Below are 19,924 nucleotides of genomic sequence, written 5' to 3'. Positions count from 1 at the left end.
TGGTGGTGTGGAAAGAAGAGTTGCTCTTGCAGCTGTCATAGATTGAAAGAAGCAACTGTTGCTTTTAGTCACTAAGGGCAATCATTATGCATATTTAATCACTGAAACTTGCAGAGTAAGATATAATGCAATGTGAGTAAGGATGGCAGAATCTGGTCTTTAAGGAAATAGCTATGAATCAGATCTCAAATATAAACACACTACAGAATACTCTGAAATAAAAGTATTATCTGCAAAGGGTAAAGTTAGCAGCTATGATGTTATGTCTATTCACAGTGGATTCACAGAAAATGTTTTTTAAAGAGATTGCTTCACAAAAGTTGCCCAGTATGAATGTCTGGTACTTCATTATGAGTAAAATTCATTGTGATTCATTAGAGACAGATATTTTGTGCTAGGATGTTTTTTCATACTCACATATATCATATCTGAAAAGATAATTCAGTTCTGGAGAAATAATGTAATGAAAAATATGTATTTTATTTTGGATTTTCACTTAACAATACATGATAATTTGTTTGCAAGTTAAAATATGAAAAGAGTCTCCAAGCAAAATTCCACTTAATTATTTACAAATGAAGCTCCAATTTTTTTATTCTTAAAATGTAGTTCTCACTCCAGATCATTTTCCTAGACATATTATCAGTTCCCTTCCCCCTCTCCCCAAGTATTTGTTTTTAAGTTTTCATTTTAGGGAAACATTAAAAGTGACATCAGTAAGGGGTATCCTCTATCCATTTAAATGAAGGTAATATGTACGCTAGAGACAGAATAAAAAATGTTTAAAAAAAAATGAATGCCACAAATGAAAATTCTTTCATCAATGAGAATGTTCACAAAACTAAAAATTGAGAAAAAAGAGCCTTTGTATTAACAGTACAAACTGTTAATAGTCTAACAAAGTAAGAAGAGCAGATTTAGAAAATATACATGAGTTAGGTACTCACAAATTATTTTTGTTAAAAGTTTCAGGATTTAGGCAGGGAAGGCTTAGATTTCGATTAAATTTGGAAATGTAGAAGTTTAACAACCCAGAATTTGCTTAACATGCTTTAGTGACAAAGGGCTTGATCTTGCTCCCACAGAAGTCAATGGCAAAACACCCATTAATGGGACTTAAATGGGAGCAGGATTGGGCACCAACTTTTATAAATACATTTGATATAAACAGGATTTCATTTAATTATAGTTTTATGTATATAAGTTTTACACAAATATTTAACAGGCTTTTCTTCCTTTCCATACCACAGTGAAGTCACTGGTGCAGTCAGCTGCTACAACAACAGCTGAAAGGAGAGCTCATTTGACTTTTTCCATTTATAGGAAATAGTGTGTAAGGTCTCATCTCACTAAAAAACATAACAGCTGCATCTCCCCTTTAAACAATAAATGACTCAATTCTCTCTGCATAAAACACAACATTCTAAAGGTCTGATGAGTCAGAAGCAAAAGATATGTAGTGTGTGATTCTTTCCTGATTATCTCCTTTAAAAAACAAACGAGTCAGTGCTTTCTGAAAAAAATTTGTACTGGAGTCTTTGGATGAAAATTAGTACCTGGAATGATGATTGAGATACAGTACATGAAGTTCTATATGTAATACGAAAACTAACAGTTACACTTGGAATAGTACAGTACTTTGTCAAAATGATATTAATACCACAATACTGCCATGATACAACTATTCTTTCTAAAAAAAAAAGTTTCCCACGTTTATATATTTTTGTTTTTATTCCCCTAAATAACATTTTAAGAATGTGTCACAAAAGTTGCTATGGAAATGTTGTTTACATAAAATTATAGATCAGTACATTTTTTTTCTATAAGCAAATAAATAATTTAAAACTTTAGCACAAGAAATATATACAAAAACAACATACAAAATACAATTGTTACAAATGTACAATTTCTTTAACAAGTTTTCTTTCACAAAATCAGTTAACTATGCATTGTATGATATTTATACGTTCCTTCTCTTTGGTATAGTTGTTCTGTCTTACTCAAATATTTTCAGTCTTCCTAAAGATCTGGTAGTAACATAATGACTACATGCCTTGCACAGATTAGGAAAATAATGTTAAATCTAAATCAACCCATTACTTCCCAGAGTCCCTGAAGCGTGAATCCATCCTTCAGTTTCTCTATTGCTAGTCCCAGTTCTTCTGAAAATACAGGTTCCCGATCTTGTTGCTTTTTTGGAGGTGAAGGGCATAGGGAGGAGGAACAAATAAAAGACAAGTTTCATTAGAATCTGTGAATAGCGAATTATTAAATAATATGCATTTTACAATGTTAAAGTGTTCTTACCTTATTACCATCAGCAAAGTAAGCCTACAAAGAGAAAAAAAAAAAGTATCATAAACCCGCCTAAATGATTTAAAATTGTTTTCTTATGTACAATTTAAAAAAATACTTTCCATTTACCATTAATACTTTTTATATCTACACAGAGATACTTTAGGCTTCTCAGTTCTATTAACTTTACATTTTAAAATAAATTTCAGTATTAAACAAAATCCCTTTTATTTAAAACTGCATTTGGCATGTTTTCTGAGATTTACATATGTGCTTGGTAGAATCTTTTACTTTCATTTTATAAATAAGACTAAAAATTCACTCTGGGTTGAAATTTACTATGCAAAACTTCAACCAGAAAGCAGTGACTTAATATAAAATAGTCTATCTAAATAACTGCTAAAATGTCTGTTGTAATAAATGTGTGTTTTTCATGATAAAACAGAGGCAGAACTGATGGCATCCTCATAGTTCCTGCTGCACATGCAGCAACATTTACTATTCAGTTTCTCAAAATGGGCTCTTTATAATATCTTGGGGAATGTTCATAAAAATTAAAAATAACATTATCAAAATGATTAGTCAACAACACTAATGGGCTAATCTAACACTTACGCAAAGTCATTCCTGTCTCATGCAAAGACCTGTATAAAGAGGTGGGCTTTATACCATCCCCTGAAAATCAGACTGAGTCTTGGACAAGCACGGGAAGCAAATTCCAGCATCAAGGGCTCTTCTCTGAGAGGTCCAGGCCAGCAGCTCCTAGACCTTTAAATCTAGGGATTTAGCAAAAAGTGTCTCAGCTGACCTCAGCTGTCTTGGTGGGCCAAAGCATTTTCCCGAATAGGCCTGAAATCACATGGGACTGTACAGAATACTAACGCCTTCAATTACAATAACAGACTATTAAGGAGCCAGCCTGTGGAATTCAGATGAAATATGTTCCCTGTGGCAACTACCGCTAAGCAAGTAGATCACTACATTCTGTACCAGCTACAGCTTCCAAATATTATTCTAGGATAGTTAAATACAGAGCACATTAGATTAATCCAAAGTAGAAGTGACAAAGAAAGGTATAGATAACCCAGACAAAATCCAAATGTAAGAGAAAAGGATTGTAACTGTGATGACAAGCTCATAGAAATAAAAGTACTCTGGGCACTGAAACCAAAAAATAAACCAAAACAAAAGAAAAAAACCCATAAGAAAAGTGGGGGGGAAAAAAAAGAAAGGAAATTACAGACTGAAAGAAGAGAAAAAGGAAAAATATAGAGATTAAAAAACTGAAGGTTAGCAGGACAGATAAGGGATAGGAAAGAAGAAAAGTAAGGGCAGACTAGTAGGATTGGTTTTAGGATTGTTGAGTCTACCAGATTTCAAAGGTGAACTATGACAATGTGTATTTTGGGTTAGGCTACCATATAAAAATACTTGTGCACTCTTCTGTTTATACTAAAAAACAGTTTCTGGGTGTAGGGAAAGAACTACATTTAAAATAATTTCAGAAAAGACTCCACCTCATCAGAATATCCTCTTGTGTTTGTATCAATGGAAGTTGTAGGTACTCATCACTTCTTCATATTAGGTTTAGGGACAACAGTTACTATCACCTTTTCCTAAAATCTTGTGGGGGCAAATACTGAGACAACCTTCTAGACACAACATTATCAAATCAATCTGCCCAGAAAGAAAGAAGACTTAATTTTAATATCTGTATGATATGATTAAACTACAAGCTTTTAGACCCTGCTGGACCTTAAAGCATGCTGCAAGTTGCTTGTGACTGCTACTTTAAACACCAACTACCTTGACTGTCAATAATGATTTGAAATATAGCTCTTTCTACAGAGACTGTTGAAAAAAGCTTATATATTTACAGTTAGAGACTATAGCATAGTTTTGGACTTTATGCCCAAAAGACATCTAAATATGTTATCTAACATCAGAAGACCAAACATATATTTTAGTAGGAACCCAAGTCCATAAATGATTTATATTTAAATAATCAAACAACAATTGTTTTTCTGGAGTAGCTTACCACAAAAGCATCTGTCTGTTCATCAGATTCGATTTCCACATCATCCTGAACCTGTTCGACTGTCAGATCTTCAAGAGGTTGAGGCTGTAAATTGAGACAATGAAGTAAACAAATACATTTATATATAATGTTTTTAATATAATTTTATTTCTTCTGTTAGTGCAATGCTGCATGTAGCTTCTGTAATAAAAGGAACAGCATACCTTTTCTTCCATTTCATAATCCACTCCAAATATAGGGCTAGCTGAGTAAACTCTATACAGTGAATTTATTTCTTTCACTGCCTCCTGTAGTTTCTCCACAGGGTCTATTTTAAAACCAAGTACATATCCTCCACTCTACAAGAAAAGAAAAATATGTACTCAAATTAATTAATTTTTACTATATAAAAGATATATATACTTATAGACTAAGTACTTCCTCTTGACTTGACAGGCATTTCTTAATACTAACAGTGAGGACTTTTATATAAGCATTTTATACATTTCAAACTGCTGTACAAACCCTGGGTGCAATTCTGGCCCATGGACTTCCAGTGGGCTAGGATTTCACACCCTGTGAAGTATAAAAGCTATGCACTGCTATTCTGTTTTACAGATGGGAAACAGAGACATGGAGACGTCAAGAGAAAACTGAAAATCAGTAGCAAGTCTAGGATCTGTATCCAGGAGTTTCGAGCTGCTCAATAAATGCTTCATCCATTAGATCGTAAGTGCTATTGTGAAGGTAGCTTTTCAGTTATAATGAATGCATTTGATGTAGCCAAAAATAGTTTTTTTCAACTGTAGAAACGTTTTTGATCATGGTCACCAGTAGAAGAAATTACCAACTTTTTACAGAGAGTAACAAAGATGACAATTTTTTTTAATGGTATTTTTTTAATGGTATTTAGCTGCACAGTGCTAAAAGTAATCCATTATTACTCTCCCTAAACCAGAGTTCCTGTGTAACAAGGCATTACCTAAATAAATAACAAATTAACTGGCCATGCTGGCCAGTTTGTGTTTCAGTCAGAGACCTCATTAATCAGCTGATGGTTCATTCATCAAAATCTTTGTTCAATAAATTCGTAACTCAACAGCCATATTTTCACCACAATTTTGGCCTCTTATGTAGCCAAGTTTTCTTGAGTTTAAACTCTAAAGAGCATATAGGAGTTCAGTCTATTCATTGTTTAAAAAATAGCACACTGAATATCAGAATTACATAGCTATATAGGTAAAAATGAAAGTAACTAAAGAATGCTATTAAATCATCTTACCTGCTGAGAACTTTCTATGACAAGTGCCAAGCCAAACTTTGAGTCTCTAATCTTTATTGAACGCTGGTTGTAAAGTAAAAAGAGGTAAAGTCTGTTTTTAAAAATGGTGTTCTTTAATTCCTTGATACAAACAATTTATTAATACTATTAACTACGATTATCAGCTCTGAATGCGTGGCATCTTCAGCCATTTGGAAGTCCAAATCTGAACCACTGACAGCTGGTGGAGGAGTATTCCATCGGAAATGATGACAAGGTCTTGGCAGTGTTCCTTTCTGAAAACTTTGATCAAAAGATGAATTCCAGCGGTCACATACAGTGGTGTACACTACTGACACTGGAGCAGCAGCATGGTAAGCACCATGGAAATCAGAAATGCAGAGCAGATCCAAGCATCCAGCTCCTGATCCTGAAAGCCTTGATTTTTCAAGGAATCTGGACAGAAAGTCTGCTCTGCAACAGATATTAATAGGGCCAAATCTTCCCTGAGATAAGGGCATGCAACTCCCTTTATGTTCAATGTGAGTTAGGTGTGTGAATCGAAGGTTGGAATTTGACCCATATCATACAATATTTAGGTTTAAAAAGGATTGTTGAAGTTAAGATACTTACAATTTGCAGATATGGTATGCTGACATTAAAGCTGTCATTCATATTTGCATGCCAAACTATTCTCACATTAGTAATGAAAAAGGTCCCCAGATTTCCCTGTAAAAAATAGATATATCAGAATTCCTTTGAAATGTAGGGCCTGTTTTCATTTGCATACCCTACTCATATCCTGCACTGAAATGCTAATATAATGGAACTCCGCATTCAGTTCAATTAGGATTTGATGCTGCCTAACTGAAGTCAATTGGAGTGTTACCACTGACTTCAATGGGAGCAGGAGAAGATCTTAAAAAAGACTATCACTACTCAAGTGGTGAAAACCCTTGGGGGATTGCTATTACTGCAGCAAACCAGGATCACACTACAGCACAGTGAACCTTAGAGGATAATGTGAAACTTTCAAGGGTTGTTCATTGTATAGTTCCAGAACGGGTATACTGTACAAGTACAATGGCATGTGCGTTAAATTTAAGTGACTGGGGAGATGTGTGCCAAAATCAAAACTGGAGCATAGAGGGAAGAACTCTTACTCATCAAGACTGATGTTATGCCCATTTTGGACTAAAATTACACAGACAAATAACAGCTTCAATTTTGTTCCATGCCCTAAACAAGTACAAATAATAGTGCCCTGGAGAAGAACACCGACATATTGTACATGTCACTTGCAACCACTAGTCTCTCCCCATCCCCAAGAAATAATCTTCTATTCCAGTGCTTTTAGTTGCTAGCAACTAAAAAACAAAGGAAAACATGCAGTCAAAAACTGCAAGTAGATTATACAAATATGCAGCAAAGTGTTTTAGAAATAGCAGGGTATACTTTCAGGATGATACACAGACCATTAGGCTCTCAAATACTTCTTGTTAATAGGAGCTGTGTATCTAGTTCCTTGTATATAGAGCTGAAAATGTCTCACAAATGTCATGACAGGTTGCTAAGAGGAGTACTCTGTTATACTGAATAGCATACACACAGGATGGACAGCTTCTCATGTAACCCACTCATGAACTGAACCAAAAGAGAATTCCTGTGAGGTTATAGAACTATAATAGTACAGTTGCTAGGAAGAGGAAAAACAAAGCACAGTTTTAGTAAAATTGCATATACTCTTGTTTTAACTATACCTGGTCGCTAGATAAATTCCAGACTCCATTGATTTTGTCATATACTTGTTCTTGTGGTAATAATCTCAGTTGCTTGTTTTGAATCAATGCACTTCTCAGCTTAAGATCACGGTACATTTTAGAAGTTTCATAAGCTCTACAAATAAAAATACATGCCAAAGCTGAAGATTTCAATGTCTTTCATAGTTCATATTAACACAGGTTTATAAAATATTTCAAACATCCCACTTCAATTATCTACATTCTACAAATAAGTTCAGCAATTTTATTAAACCTTCACTAAGTAAAATATCTGTTGTTGGGTGTGTGGTTTTTTTTTTTGTTTTGAAAAACTAAAAACCATTTTAAAAATTACTTTTTAGCTTGAAATCAATTTTTGTCTTTTGCAGTGTTCTGATGCATGCTGTCACTTTTCTGCACCTTGCAGTTCTCCTCTTTTAGCTGTTAAAATGCAACCAAAGCCTTGCTGTTCACACATTATATACAGTATGGACATTGGGAAACATTTAATTTTCAACTCAGATCAGGCGCAAATATGCTGTGTGTATAAGATATACACAAATCACTATTCCACAATTTTTAATTATGTATATAGTGTAGATCAGTGTTCATGCCATTAGACTATGTACATGTTCACATCTATATAACTTATTCTTTAGGGGTGAAATCCTGGCCTCAATGGGCTTTTCAATCAAGTCATGATTCCTCCCTTGATTTACAGTAAATGATTCACTACTGTTATGCAAATATTTCAATTAAAAGTGTACTTAACTTATTAATATTGGTTTTTACCTTGAAAGAACTTAATATTGAAATTAGCTCTAGTGTTATTTAGAAATCAGAAAATTTTTTCCCCCCTAATATCATACAGGCTACTTTAAACCATAGGAATTATTTAAAATCATTACTTGTAGAACTTAAGCTTTTGTATTCAAACTAGGGCTGTCAAGCAATTAAAAAATTAATCATGATGAATTGCATGATTAAAACAATCACTATTAATCGTGCGATTAATCACAGTTAAACAATAACAGAATGCCATTTAGTTAAATATTTTTGGATGTTTTCTACATTTTCAAATATATTTCAATTACAACACAGAATACAAAGTGTACAGCACTCACTTTATATTTATTTTTTATTAAAAATATCTGTGCTGTAAAAAAACAATCATTTTTCAATTCACCTCACGCAAGTACTGTAATGCAATCCCTTTATCATGAAAGTTGAACTTAAAAATGTAGAATTATGTACAAAAAAAATTGCATTCAAAAATATAAATTTAAAACTTTAGAGCCTACAAGTCCACTCAGTCCTACTTCTTGTTCAGCCAGTCACTCAGGGCTTGTCTACACTTACCGGGGGATCAATGCACGGGGATCAATGCATTGGCGGTTGATTTAGTGGGTCTAGTGAAGACCTGCTAAATCGACCGCAGGTCGCTCTCCCGTTGACTCCTGTACTTCACCTGAATGAGAAGCGCAGTGGAATCAATGGGAGAGTGTCTCCCATCAACATTGCATAGTGTGGACGCCATACGTAGCTGAAGTTGCGTAACTTAGATCGATCTCCTCCCGTAGTGCAGACAAGGCCTCAGACAAACAAGTTTTATTTACATTCGCCGGAGATAATACTGCCCACTTATTGTCTACAACATCACCCAAAAATGAAAACAGGCATTCACATGGCACTGTTGTAGCCAGCGCTGCAAGATAATTATGTGCCAGATGCGCTAAAGATTCATATGTCCCTTCATCTTCAACTACCATTCCAGAGGACATGTGTTCACACTGATGACGGGTTCTACTCTATAACAATCCAAAGCAATGCAGACAGATGCATGTTAACTCTCATCATCTGAGTCAGATGTCACAAGCAGAAGGTTGATTTTCTTTTTTGGTGGTTTGGGTTCTATAGTTTCCATATCAGAGAGTTGCTCTTAAGACTTCTGAAAGCATACTCCACACCTCGTCCCTCTCAGATTTTGGAAGGCACTTCAGATTCTTAAACCTTGGGTCGAGTGCTGTAGCTATCTTTAGAAATCTCACATTGCGTTTTGTCAAAACTGCAGTTTTTAAGAAAGTGTTCTTAAAACAAACAACATGTGCTGGGTCATCCGAGATTTCTATAATATGAAATACATGGCAGAATGCGGGTAAAACAGCAGGAAAGATACTATTTTCCCCCAAGGAGTTCAGTCAAAATTTAATTAACACTTTTTTTTAATGAGAATCATCAGCATGGAAGCATGTCCTCTAGAATGGTGGCCGAAGCATGAAGGGACATAAAAATGTTTACCATATCTGGCATGTAAATACCTTGCAATGCCAGCTACAAAAGTGCCATGCGAATGCCTGGTCTCACTTTCAGGTGACATTGTAAATGTCACTATTTCCCTTAAATGTAAATAAACTTGTTTGTCTTAGCGATTGGCTGAATAAGAAGTAGGACTGAGTATGCTTGTAGGCTCTAAAATTTTACGTTTTGTTTTTGAGTGTAGTTATGTAACAAAAGAATTCTACATTAGTAAATTGCACTTTCACGATAAAGAGATTGCACAACAGTACTTGTATGAGGTGAATTGAAAAATACTATTTCTTTTATCACTTTTACAGTGCAAAAATAATATAAAGTGAGCACTGTACACTTTGTATTCTGTGTTGTAATTTAAATCAATATATTTGAAAATGTAGAAAAACGTTCAAAAATATTTAATAAATTTCAATTGGTATTCTATTGTTTAACAGTGCGATTAAAACTGTGATTAATCGCAATTAATTTTTTTGAGTTAATCGTATGAATTCACTGCAATTAATCAACAGCCCTAATTCAAACAAATTCCAGGTCATTTATGAAAGCAAGATGAATGGTTTTGATGCAAATCAATTGACAAATTTTATTTAAATCAAAACATAGTTAAGACAAAACCACGTAGTGAATCTTTAATAGAATGCAAGGATGACCCAGGAGAAGAATCCAAGAATTTTAGTTTCACCTAATAATTGATAACTGTTCCAATGGAATTTTTTTCTTAGGTTTGCACTGGAGTTATTGTAACCTGTACTGTGCTCGGGCCAGAGCCTGCAGTCTTCATTCACGTCACATTCCACTTTGAGTGAAAGTTTTGGCTGAGGCAGGGTGTGGGATATTGTCCCTAGTCAAAAACATATATGAATGAAATGAGTTTTACGGTATTTATTCATTTAATTGGACTCATAGGCTTTCTGCCCCTCATCTCTCCACCCCACATTTTAAGATTCCTTGCTCATATTTCAAATACTTCTGTGGACTTTACGTATGTGAGAGTATGTGACGGGTGAATCAGTGATAGCAATCCCAAATTCTGCATATATACTTGATTTACTATAATTTTTAAAATTAAACTTTATTTTAAGTAAGGTACCTGTGTACAGCAATAACTGAAGTGAAAAGTCTGGGACTCCCAGGAACCACATTAGTAAATATGAACTCGAACCGTGTATTGTTACATTTAGTTAATATATAAAGAGCTTCTGTCTGTCCTCGTAGTTTCTATAAGAAAAATTGTTAATATTTAACATTTTGTAAACAACACAGAGAATCAGCAATCCAAGCATGCTATTTCTTTTTTTGGTCATATTCTAATTATAATCACTTAAGGTGAAATTCTGGCCCCCAGAGCAGTCTATGGAAGTTTTACACTGACTTCCTGACCCCCTGGTTATTAAAATCCAGGCCCCACCAAAGTTACTATTTCCCCCCCAAGAATCTTATAATAATAATCCCTCTCCTTAGAAAATTAAAAGTTTATTTCTAAATATTTAAAATAAAAAATTCACTACTATTTTATTTCTATGATTAAAGATGAACTTTCAGATTATATAGTGAAATGAGTGTTTATGGTACTTTTACACCTTTTTAATTTAAGAAGTATTTTGAAACTTACTGAGTTAGCGGTTCTCGTGGTTATATTTATAATGCAGTTGTAACCAACAGCTAAAAATTGGGGGGGGAGGGGAGAAAAAAGCACAGTTTTGATCACAAGAAAATTATCAGTTATACAGAACAATACTGTTAGAGCACTGCTTGGGACACTGATTGTGAAAAGCCCACATTATGATAGGCTGGCTACGCCTTTTACATTATGTCATACCTGTTCCCAGCTAGAATCTGACCCTTAAAAACAAATCCCTACCACTATTATATTAATATTGTTGTGAGGATCCCAGGAGCTAAGAGTGAAAAAATAACAGAAGCAGTTTGGGTAAGGGAATGGATAGTGTGTCTGAAAAGAAGAGAATGAGGGGACAGAGGGAAAAGAAGGTAACATTTTTAAAATGCTTTATTGCCCTGACCACAACAGTTTGTGTTATAAAAACTGAGACCCCAATCCTTCAGTTCTTCCTCTGAGCAGACCTATTGAAATAGTTCGGGGCCCAATCTGAAGCCAATTAGTGTTTGTCACTGATTGCAATAGGAGCAGGCCCAAGCCCTACCTAAAGTAAAATTGGTCTATTCATCTGAGTAAGGGCAGCAGAACTGGAACCTAAATTGGGATGTGCTCAATATTATTTCCAATTTAGGCTCCAGTTCTGCAAATAAATCTGAATAGGATTTTCTTCCTTGCAAGGATCCCTATGCAGGATTGGGACCTTAATTTTTATAATAGAAAATTCGTTGAAAGTAACTGCTGAATGAACATGGGGACTTCTAGGAAATACGATAAAGGATAAGGGTCCAAATAGTCCAAGAAATCTTAATAAATCGTTATTAAAAGTAAGCCTAGTCAAAAGAGTAGGGTCAAGGCATTCACAGCCTTCCCCGTTTTTAATCTTTCTGCTAGAACAGTGTTTCCCAAACTTGGGACGCCGTTTGTGCAGGAAAAGCCCCTGGTGGGCCCAGCCGGTTTGTTTACCTGCCACGTCCGCAGGTTCGGCCGATTGTGGCTCCCACTGGCCGCGGTTCGTTGTGCCTGGCCAATGGGGGCTGTGGGAAGTTGCGCGGGCCAAGAGACGTACTGGCCACCACTTCCTGCAGTCCCCATTGGCCGGGCACAGCGAACCGCAGCCAGTGGGAGCTGCGATCGACCGAACCAGCGGACGCGGCAGGTAAACAAACCGGCCGGGCCCTCCAGGGGCTTTCCCTGAACAAGCAGCATCCCAAGTTTGGGAAACACTGCGCTAGAAAATATTAAATTATATAAATTTATATGGAATAAGGCTGCAACAATGAAATAAGTAAAGAACAACTAGGGAGCTAGTTGTGGGGAGATTATGCAGTCTTGAAAGCTAGGGTAAGGTGGCAGGTAAAAGGATAAGGATGTTTATATCTTTACATGATGCACAAGGCAGTCTATCCTAGTATTTTTGCACCTATTAATACTACTCTCAAGGTCATCATTCAACACCTACACTGATGTCCAGTGTGAGATAATCTAGAATTAGCAAACTCACTCACTCATTAATACTTGCTGTTATTTGTCAATAAATTACCTTGCATTATCTGTTATATGTATTACTTTGACAGTTATAAGATAATCAATTTTTAAAATATCTAAAATGTTGAAGGATAGAATTGCCTCTGCTTATAGCAGGGGTGAATCTGTACTTGACCATAAGCAAACTTTATACAACTTGGAAAAAAATATCACCACAAATACATAATACAATATAGGGGGGATTGAGTTTGTGAGCATCGGGACTTCTACTTTCTTGGCAACTGGAAATTGAGTATCTGGAGCAAAATGCCTGCTGAACAAATGTACCATGACACATACTACCGTTCTGCAAGCTACTTAAAAATATTCTTGACTTTAAGCATCTGAGCAGTTTCATTGAATACTCATGTAACTGAAGTTAGACGTGTTTAAGTAGCCTGCTGAATCAGGGCCCACAACAGTAAATGATATATTTCTGAGGAGAGAAAAACTGAGGATCAAGATTAAATCAGAATAAAGAAGTGGCAACAGCATATACTGATATGACAAGATGGCAATTCAAAGTACAGTAAAACGAAACAGTTCTTCCTAGGCAAACCTTCAAATTCCACAGACTTTAGGAAAACTATAACACACTTTGTTGTGATCTTCAGAATTCTAGTTTGAGAAATTGTTATTAAACATTGACAGTTTATCTAGGAATTATTATATCAATTCTATATTACTGAAAGGAATAATGAATACTGCTGGCTTATACCCAGGTTAGATAGCAATGGGAGACTGAAGAGTTTATTAGATTGTAACTTTATTGCTATACTCATTACTGTTGTGAAAATTCAGCATACTACCACATAAAAAAACACAAAACTTTATTCATCTTAACTAAAGGGGATACTTACAGAGATTGACTCTAGGTAATGCCAATGAGTGCCAAATAATCCGTAAATTTGTCACTAGAAGTCTACCTGGAAACAAAGAGTGCAACATTTTTCATTAAATTTGATGACAACTATCCAGATTAAATGTGAGATTTCAAAGTTGTTCCAGAAAACTTAACATTTAAACATAACTGCCTCCCTTCCTCTTCCTGAAAAACCCCTGCAAAACAAATGCCAATCTGATCTTTCTTTTGTTGTAAAAACCTTTATTTTAGATGGAGTTCATTACCACCATAGAATGACACTGAGTCATGTTCAGCACCTACGCCAAGATCCTATTAGAGGAATGGGTTTCCTCCAGGTGACTGTGCAGCTACCAGTGCAATGGTGGTCGTGAACCTTAAATGGGTCTCACACACAAAAAGGGAGCTTTAGGCTAACAACTCTTATATAGCGTTGTCAGCTAGAGAAAGGACTGAGGTCTGTTATAAGAAAGATCCCTCAGGTTGGCAATCAGGAAGGAGGGAAACAAATAGTTTCTGATATAGAACTGGGTGACTTTTTTGACAAAGTAGTTTATTCACTGAAAAAAATGCAGTTTCAGGTTAGTCAAAACTAGTTGCGAATGTGCGCTTATTGCAAATAGTTTCAGTCAAACTAAAAAACAAAATAACTTTGGTAATGTTAAAACAAATGATTTTGACATATCTGAGACAATGTGTTTGATTTTTTGGGCTAAATTTACAGGATGGCCAGGGGCAATGGTGGCAACAGTAGCACAGCTGCCTTCCTAATAACCTTTACTCTAGGCATTAGGCCCCTCACCTGGGACGTAAAAAAACCCAAATACAGTTCCCCCCAGTCTCTCGCTGATGTGGAGAAAGGATATCCCATATTGCACAAGATTTCCCCAACCATTCTGTTTGGGGTATTCTGGGGTAGGTCTCTTTCAATTTCTCAAACAGGGTTTGGAACAGGGACTTGAACGTGGATCTTCCCCACCTCAGGTGAGCCCTAACCACTAAGCCATACTCATTCTCATTCTCTCTCTAGCCCAGTGACTATTCAAGTATTTTATCTGAAGCAGTATAGCTTCAACAGGAATGACTGAGACACCTGCTTCACAACATCCCACAGCCCAGTGGATAGGGGATTCTCTTGAAATCTGGGAGACCTACGTTCAAATTCCTTCTCCACATCAGGCAGATGGAAGAATTGAATATAGGTCTTCTACATTCAAGGAGAGTGCCCTACAGGTTATAAGTTGGGTACCACCACCACCTACTCCTCCTCCAGTTATTTTGTGAATCTAGCCCTTCATTTCTTTTGCTTTTATTTTAAAAAGTTAAAAATACCCAGAAATGAGACCAAACATTTCAGATTAAAAAAATTGTTTGCTCCAAATCAAAGTTTTTGCTGATGTCTTTGATTTGTTTAATTTTTTTTGTAATCTACAGTTTTGGAGCAAATCGAAACCCCTCCAGCCACCAGAACTGCCAGAGAACCAAAAAGTCAGCTATTCGCCCAGTTCTACTCCCATACACCAGTGACAGCCACAAGAGGTAAGCCCTAAAAACAAAAAAAACAGTTATGGATTTCACTCTCATTCCTTTTCCCTCACATATCATGGAAGCTGCAGTAATCTTCATGGAAACAATAAACAGAATCTATAAAGGACTACTGGTGGTGGGTGGGAGGATGAGGAGTTCATTTACATGAGCTTCCTTCCCAAGTAGCCCTATACACATGCACATTATGCAGATCCCCTCTATTCCTTCTGCTTGCACATCAGCCCAACCATCTTCAGGAGTGTTTGGCTGAGCAGGAAGGCAGCTTATGTGGCTATGAAGGAGCAGAGAGACAGCTGCCAGGCACAGCAGGGGTTAAAGAAAATCTGTGGGTTCAGCTAGCCCCGCCCCGTTATACCTGTAGCCAATGCCAGGGCTGGAAGGGGGAGAAAAGAAGGGAGCCTGGCTCAGTCAGGTACTCACTGGTGAAGAGGTGGGAGCTTTTTGTGTGTCTACCTGAAGGCACAGATGTAACCAACCAACCAACCAACCAACCAACGCAGCCACTGGAAGCAAGCAAGTAAGTAAGCAAGCAAGCCTTCCCCTGCTAAGGGGAATCTACTGCCAAGCCCCAACCATGGGGAAACTGGACTAGCAGGGCCATGCCCCAAGCTAAAAGACTTCCATAAGGAGCAACTCAGACAACAGGTCCTGAGCATCCCCGTCATGGCTAGGAACAAAATCCATCTCCCCTGTCTAGGAGTGTGAGTGGCCCAGGACTCTGAGCCAGGACCTGAGGGAAAGGAGGGCAGGTCCCCCCTCCAGCCCCTAACCAATGATATAGCTGCTAGGCTGCCTGGCCACTGAAGGCCCTAGCACAGTGGTGAATATCCCTTACTACTGTATAAGAAAGGCCCAACATTTTGCTCTAAGTAGAGATAAAGGAATTATTCTCCTCTGTGGGTTCTTCTATTAAAGGGCTTTTCAATAATGAAAAGATCTCACATTGTATTTAAGTTCCTGCATCAGGTTGGCTCATGAATTAATTTAAACAAATTAAAGAGGTCCAGTTCCTGCAAAAAGTTGATAAATGAAGATTTTGTTACCATTTCGAACAGTCCTCTGAGAAATAGGCTATATCATTTTAAAATGTAGTTACCTGATGATAACATCATTTTAAAACCTAGTCCAATGACACTCTGATGAATTTACCACTTCTTTTGTCCACAGAAGCACCTTAAACTATGATGGGAGAAACCACTGAGATAATTAGAGAGTACAATAAATCTTGAAAAGAGAAATCCTCTTGTGTTATAAAATTTAAACAACTTCCCACTAAAACTAGACATTATACAGTTGTAGTACAGGCCTATACAACCTTTTGTAGGATTATCGCTTAAGATCACCAAGTTGTTTTTAGGGAGGAAACTGAACCCAAATGAATTGCTTCCTAACCAGGCTTTCAATTCCAAACAAACCCACAGGTACAGTCTTTCCATCACCTATTTTGCTTTTCATCAAACCCATGCCATTGGCACCGACTGCACTACCTGATGAATACCCTTGAGAGAACAGATATATGTCTGGTAGTACAAGTACACTAGTATAGTCTGCATTATAGTCTACATGTTTGTTTTTCCTAAGATCTTTTTCAGAGAGAAGACTAATGACCAACATCAGATATACATACAGTAGCTCTCTCTTACAAGGTTCACAGACAACTGTAGAACATTACTTGCTAGATCTGCATTTTCCTTTCAGAAATAACCTAACTTCAGGTATAATCATTTTCTAATGGCATAATTCTTTCCTTTCTGACAATTATGCATTCAGGATCCACTCCTGTTCCTACTGAAGCGAGTGGGAGTGTTCCCATTAACTTCAGTGGCAGCCACTTTAAACCCTCAATGATTAAACAAATTAGAAGTTAAGAGGAGAATTTCATTAGGTACACACTTACCTCTGTCTCCATTGTTTCCTTTGGTATCTTCAATAGAATCTAAACAGTCTATAAGAACCTCTCCTGGTCTCATTTTCATTTGTCTAAAACAAGGTAACTTTATTTGTTTTGGCTATTCATTTCCATTTAAACAGACCACAAAATACTCTGGTCTAGACATAACAAAATAAGGTACAATTAAGATATTATTGGGTTTTCCCTCTCAGGCCCTGAAAAGTGGTGATCATTTCTACTCCCACATAATCCCTTTAACACCTTCTCCCCAACAAATGCAATATTCCATGGGCTGCTGTAAATATTATCGTATTTGCATAGGCATGTAGCACATCAGATGAGAACCTAATATTCTTCACTGTATTAATGGGAGTGTGGTGTACTCGCAGAGATGTTCCCATTTAAATACATTGAAGACTGACGGAAAGGCTGTGTGTCTGTGCAGACAGTATAAAATGACTATTATTTGTTTACGATCCAAGAAAATATTATTTGAACATCTGTAGTAATATTAATTTATATCTGAGGGATTTTTAAAATAACATGAAATGTCGGGGGGCAGGGGTTTTCAGAGCAGACAAGCTGCAGCTCAAAAAGGGTCCCGATTGGTCCCCTTCCTGATTGGTCCCTCCCCTACATCTGCAATGGCTGTTGCTGCATCCTGGGCTTATACCAGCCACCTTCGCACTGTGATGGGGGGCAACACTGCCTCCCACCTCCAGTGAGTACTCCCCCCAGCTCTCCTCCCTTGGTAGTGACCTTTTTTTTGGGAACCGGAAATATGGTAACCCTTAAACACAATGAAGGCCAAAGTGTTCTGTAAGCAGGGGTCAGATCTGTGGGAGAGAAGTAATCTTCCAAGCGTCACCTATATGAGTCGCCAAAATGTGAAGTTACTCACTCTAGATTGTGCAGAAGTTCAAAACACAAAAGTGTGCTCTGTGAACTTTGATGTGGCTTCAGTATGCCTATGGGTTCTGCTAGGTTTCTTGGGGATGTGAGTGTGTGGGGAGGGGGAAGCAGTATCTTCCAAAATGTCACTTACATGTACCACCAAACTGAGATTATCTTTAAATAGTATAGATCTGTGAAGATCCCGCTTTCTTGCATCAAGAATTAAACAGACAGCAATGCTGACACTTAAAATCATTGTCATCTAAGTAAACGCCTTGATTAAGTGAACAGGGCGCACATCTTTGCATTAGTTACACTTAGTACACGTTTTTTGAGATTGTCTTTGCAATCACTGCAGCTGGAGCACTACTTTTTATTTTAAATGAAAGTGGAGATTCTGGAAAATAGATCGGAGCTTCCTAGAGGATTTAGTACACAGAAGGAGCAACCTACTGCCTGTTTCTGAGCCCTGACTACACTCCAGGCCCTAAACTTAAATAGCAGGATTAGTATCTGTGCTAAAACTGCAGCGAGCCTTCAGGCTTCCACAGCGTGCCCCTGCATCCCCCTGTCCTGCCCCCTCCCAGCATGCACTGCTCCCTTGTTTAAAAAAAAAAAAAAAAAAGGATGCCGACCGCACATCCGAGCCGGAGGGCCTGGCGGCTCCTAGCATGTACCGCTCCGTCGTGACGTGACCAGTCACCAGCGCGGCCCCTCTCTGGGTCTCTCCCAGGCGAAGGCAGCTCCCTGCTCTAGGCCGTGCCGGGAGTTGCCTCGGGCCCTAGCGGGGCGGCCGGGCCGGGCCGGGCTCTCCGAAGCGGCCCCGCCACCCCGAGAACCAGCCCCGCAACGGGGCGGAAGGAGGCTTCGCAGAGGGGAGGCCCGGGGGCGCCACTCACTGCGGGGAGATGTCGAAGCGAACATCCCTGTCCTCCCACAGCGCGTCCAGCACAGACGTCATCACTGCCCAGGGCCCTCGCCCGGGCCCGCCAACGGCTCCGCGGAGTTCTCTCCCGCGTCCGGCACCTGGCTGGCAACTGCCCGACGTAGCGCAGCGAGGACCAAACTTCCCAGGCGCGACCGCCGTTGTGGGGGGAGCTGCCGCCGGCTCCGCCCGCAGAGCGTGGGGTGGGGCCTCTCCCTGCACGCCAGTCGCACGGCCCTGTCCCCAAACAGCTCTCGAGACGCGCGGTTACTGCCGCCTCGCCGGGCGGGGCGGGGGAGAGGTTCGCACTGGTTTTGTGTCGGGTGGCTCTATGCCGCGCTAGCCGTAGCCTTCCCTCTCCGCGGCCGCCTCTCCCCCCCACCCGGTTGAACGCAGGGCCCGCCTGCTGCGGGGGTGCCGTGGGGCTGGTTCTCCTGGGCTCTGTGCTGTACAGCGGCAGGGGGCCGACTCAGGGTCGGGGGTCTTATCTCTCCTCCCCCTCCCCAAATCCAGGCTGTAAACCCGGGTCTGACCTGTGCGGACTGGGACAACGGCCACCAAGTACTGGACGCTGCTGTGCGGGTTTGTTGGCGGCTCTGCCAATGGAAACCGCTTAACACCTTTAAATGTAGCCTTCCTGTGAAGTTAGGAACGTCGAGTCTCTCTGGCTGCAGCGGTTTTCTTCTGTTACTGGCGGCTCTAGGGCTCCTGCTGTATCAGCTTTGGGTAGGGGGCTGGGATGGGTTTCAGCCCATTCAGCTGTTGCCTGGTATTCGCCTCTCTCCCTTCACCTCAGCTACTGCTCTACTCCCTTTCTTTGGGACAGGCCTTCTTGAACCGGACTATGTTCTCAAGCTGAGTTAGCAAGAGTCTAACTTCTTCCCCTGGCTTTTGTGTAAACTCAGGTTTTGAAGACACCAAGAGATCTTCATAAAAATGTTTAGTGATACTAAATTTTAAAAGCTTTTTCAGTATTCATAAATATCTGGAGAGTCTGAAATTCAGTAAGAACATTT

The 19,924-nt window shown here is 38.6% G+C and overlaps 1 protein-coding gene across 4 annotated transcripts; it reads right to left on the bottom strand.

The window, feature by feature from the left end:
* Positions 1 to 461: 461 nt before the first annotated feature.
* On the bottom strand, positions 462 to 19,132 carry BBS5 (Bardet-Biedl syndrome 5). 4 transcript variants are annotated; one of them, XM_048869869.2, is made up of 12 exons: positions 18,883 to 19,129; positions 17,096 to 17,178; positions 13,649 to 13,714; positions 11,259 to 11,308; positions 10,737 to 10,864; positions 7,334 to 7,469; positions 6,207 to 6,302; positions 5,595 to 5,657; positions 4,537 to 4,671; positions 4,334 to 4,417; positions 2,308 to 2,331; positions 462 to 2,190 (listed from the first exon to the last, which is right to left on the bottom strand). In XM_048869869.2, the coding sequence occupies exons 1-12, from the start codon at positions 18,942 to 18,944 to the stop codon at positions 2,089 to 2,091; spliced, it is 1,029 nt and encodes a 342-aa protein (XP_048725826.1). In that variant the 5' UTR covers positions 18,945 to 19,129; the 3' UTR covers positions 462 to 2,088. The 4 variants fall into 4 exon arrangements, with proteins under 4 accessions (XP_048725826.1, XP_074974035.1, XP_074974036.1 ...); XM_075117934.1 differs by lacking the exon at positions 18,883 to 19,129 and adding an exon at positions 18,619 to 18,803; XM_075117935.1 differs by lacking the exon at positions 5,595 to 5,657 and having other exon boundaries at positions 18,883 to 19,132.
* Between the last annotated feature and the right edge of the window lie 792 nt (positions 19,133 to 19,924).

Source organism: Caretta caretta, chromosome 11, assembly GCF_965140235.1.
Source record: "Caretta caretta isolate rCarCar2 chromosome 11, rCarCar1.hap1, whole genome shotgun sequence".
NCBI lineage: Eukaryota > Metazoa > Chordata > Testudines > Cheloniidae > Caretta > Caretta caretta.
This window is presented reverse-complemented; position numbering and strand designations above follow the sequence as displayed.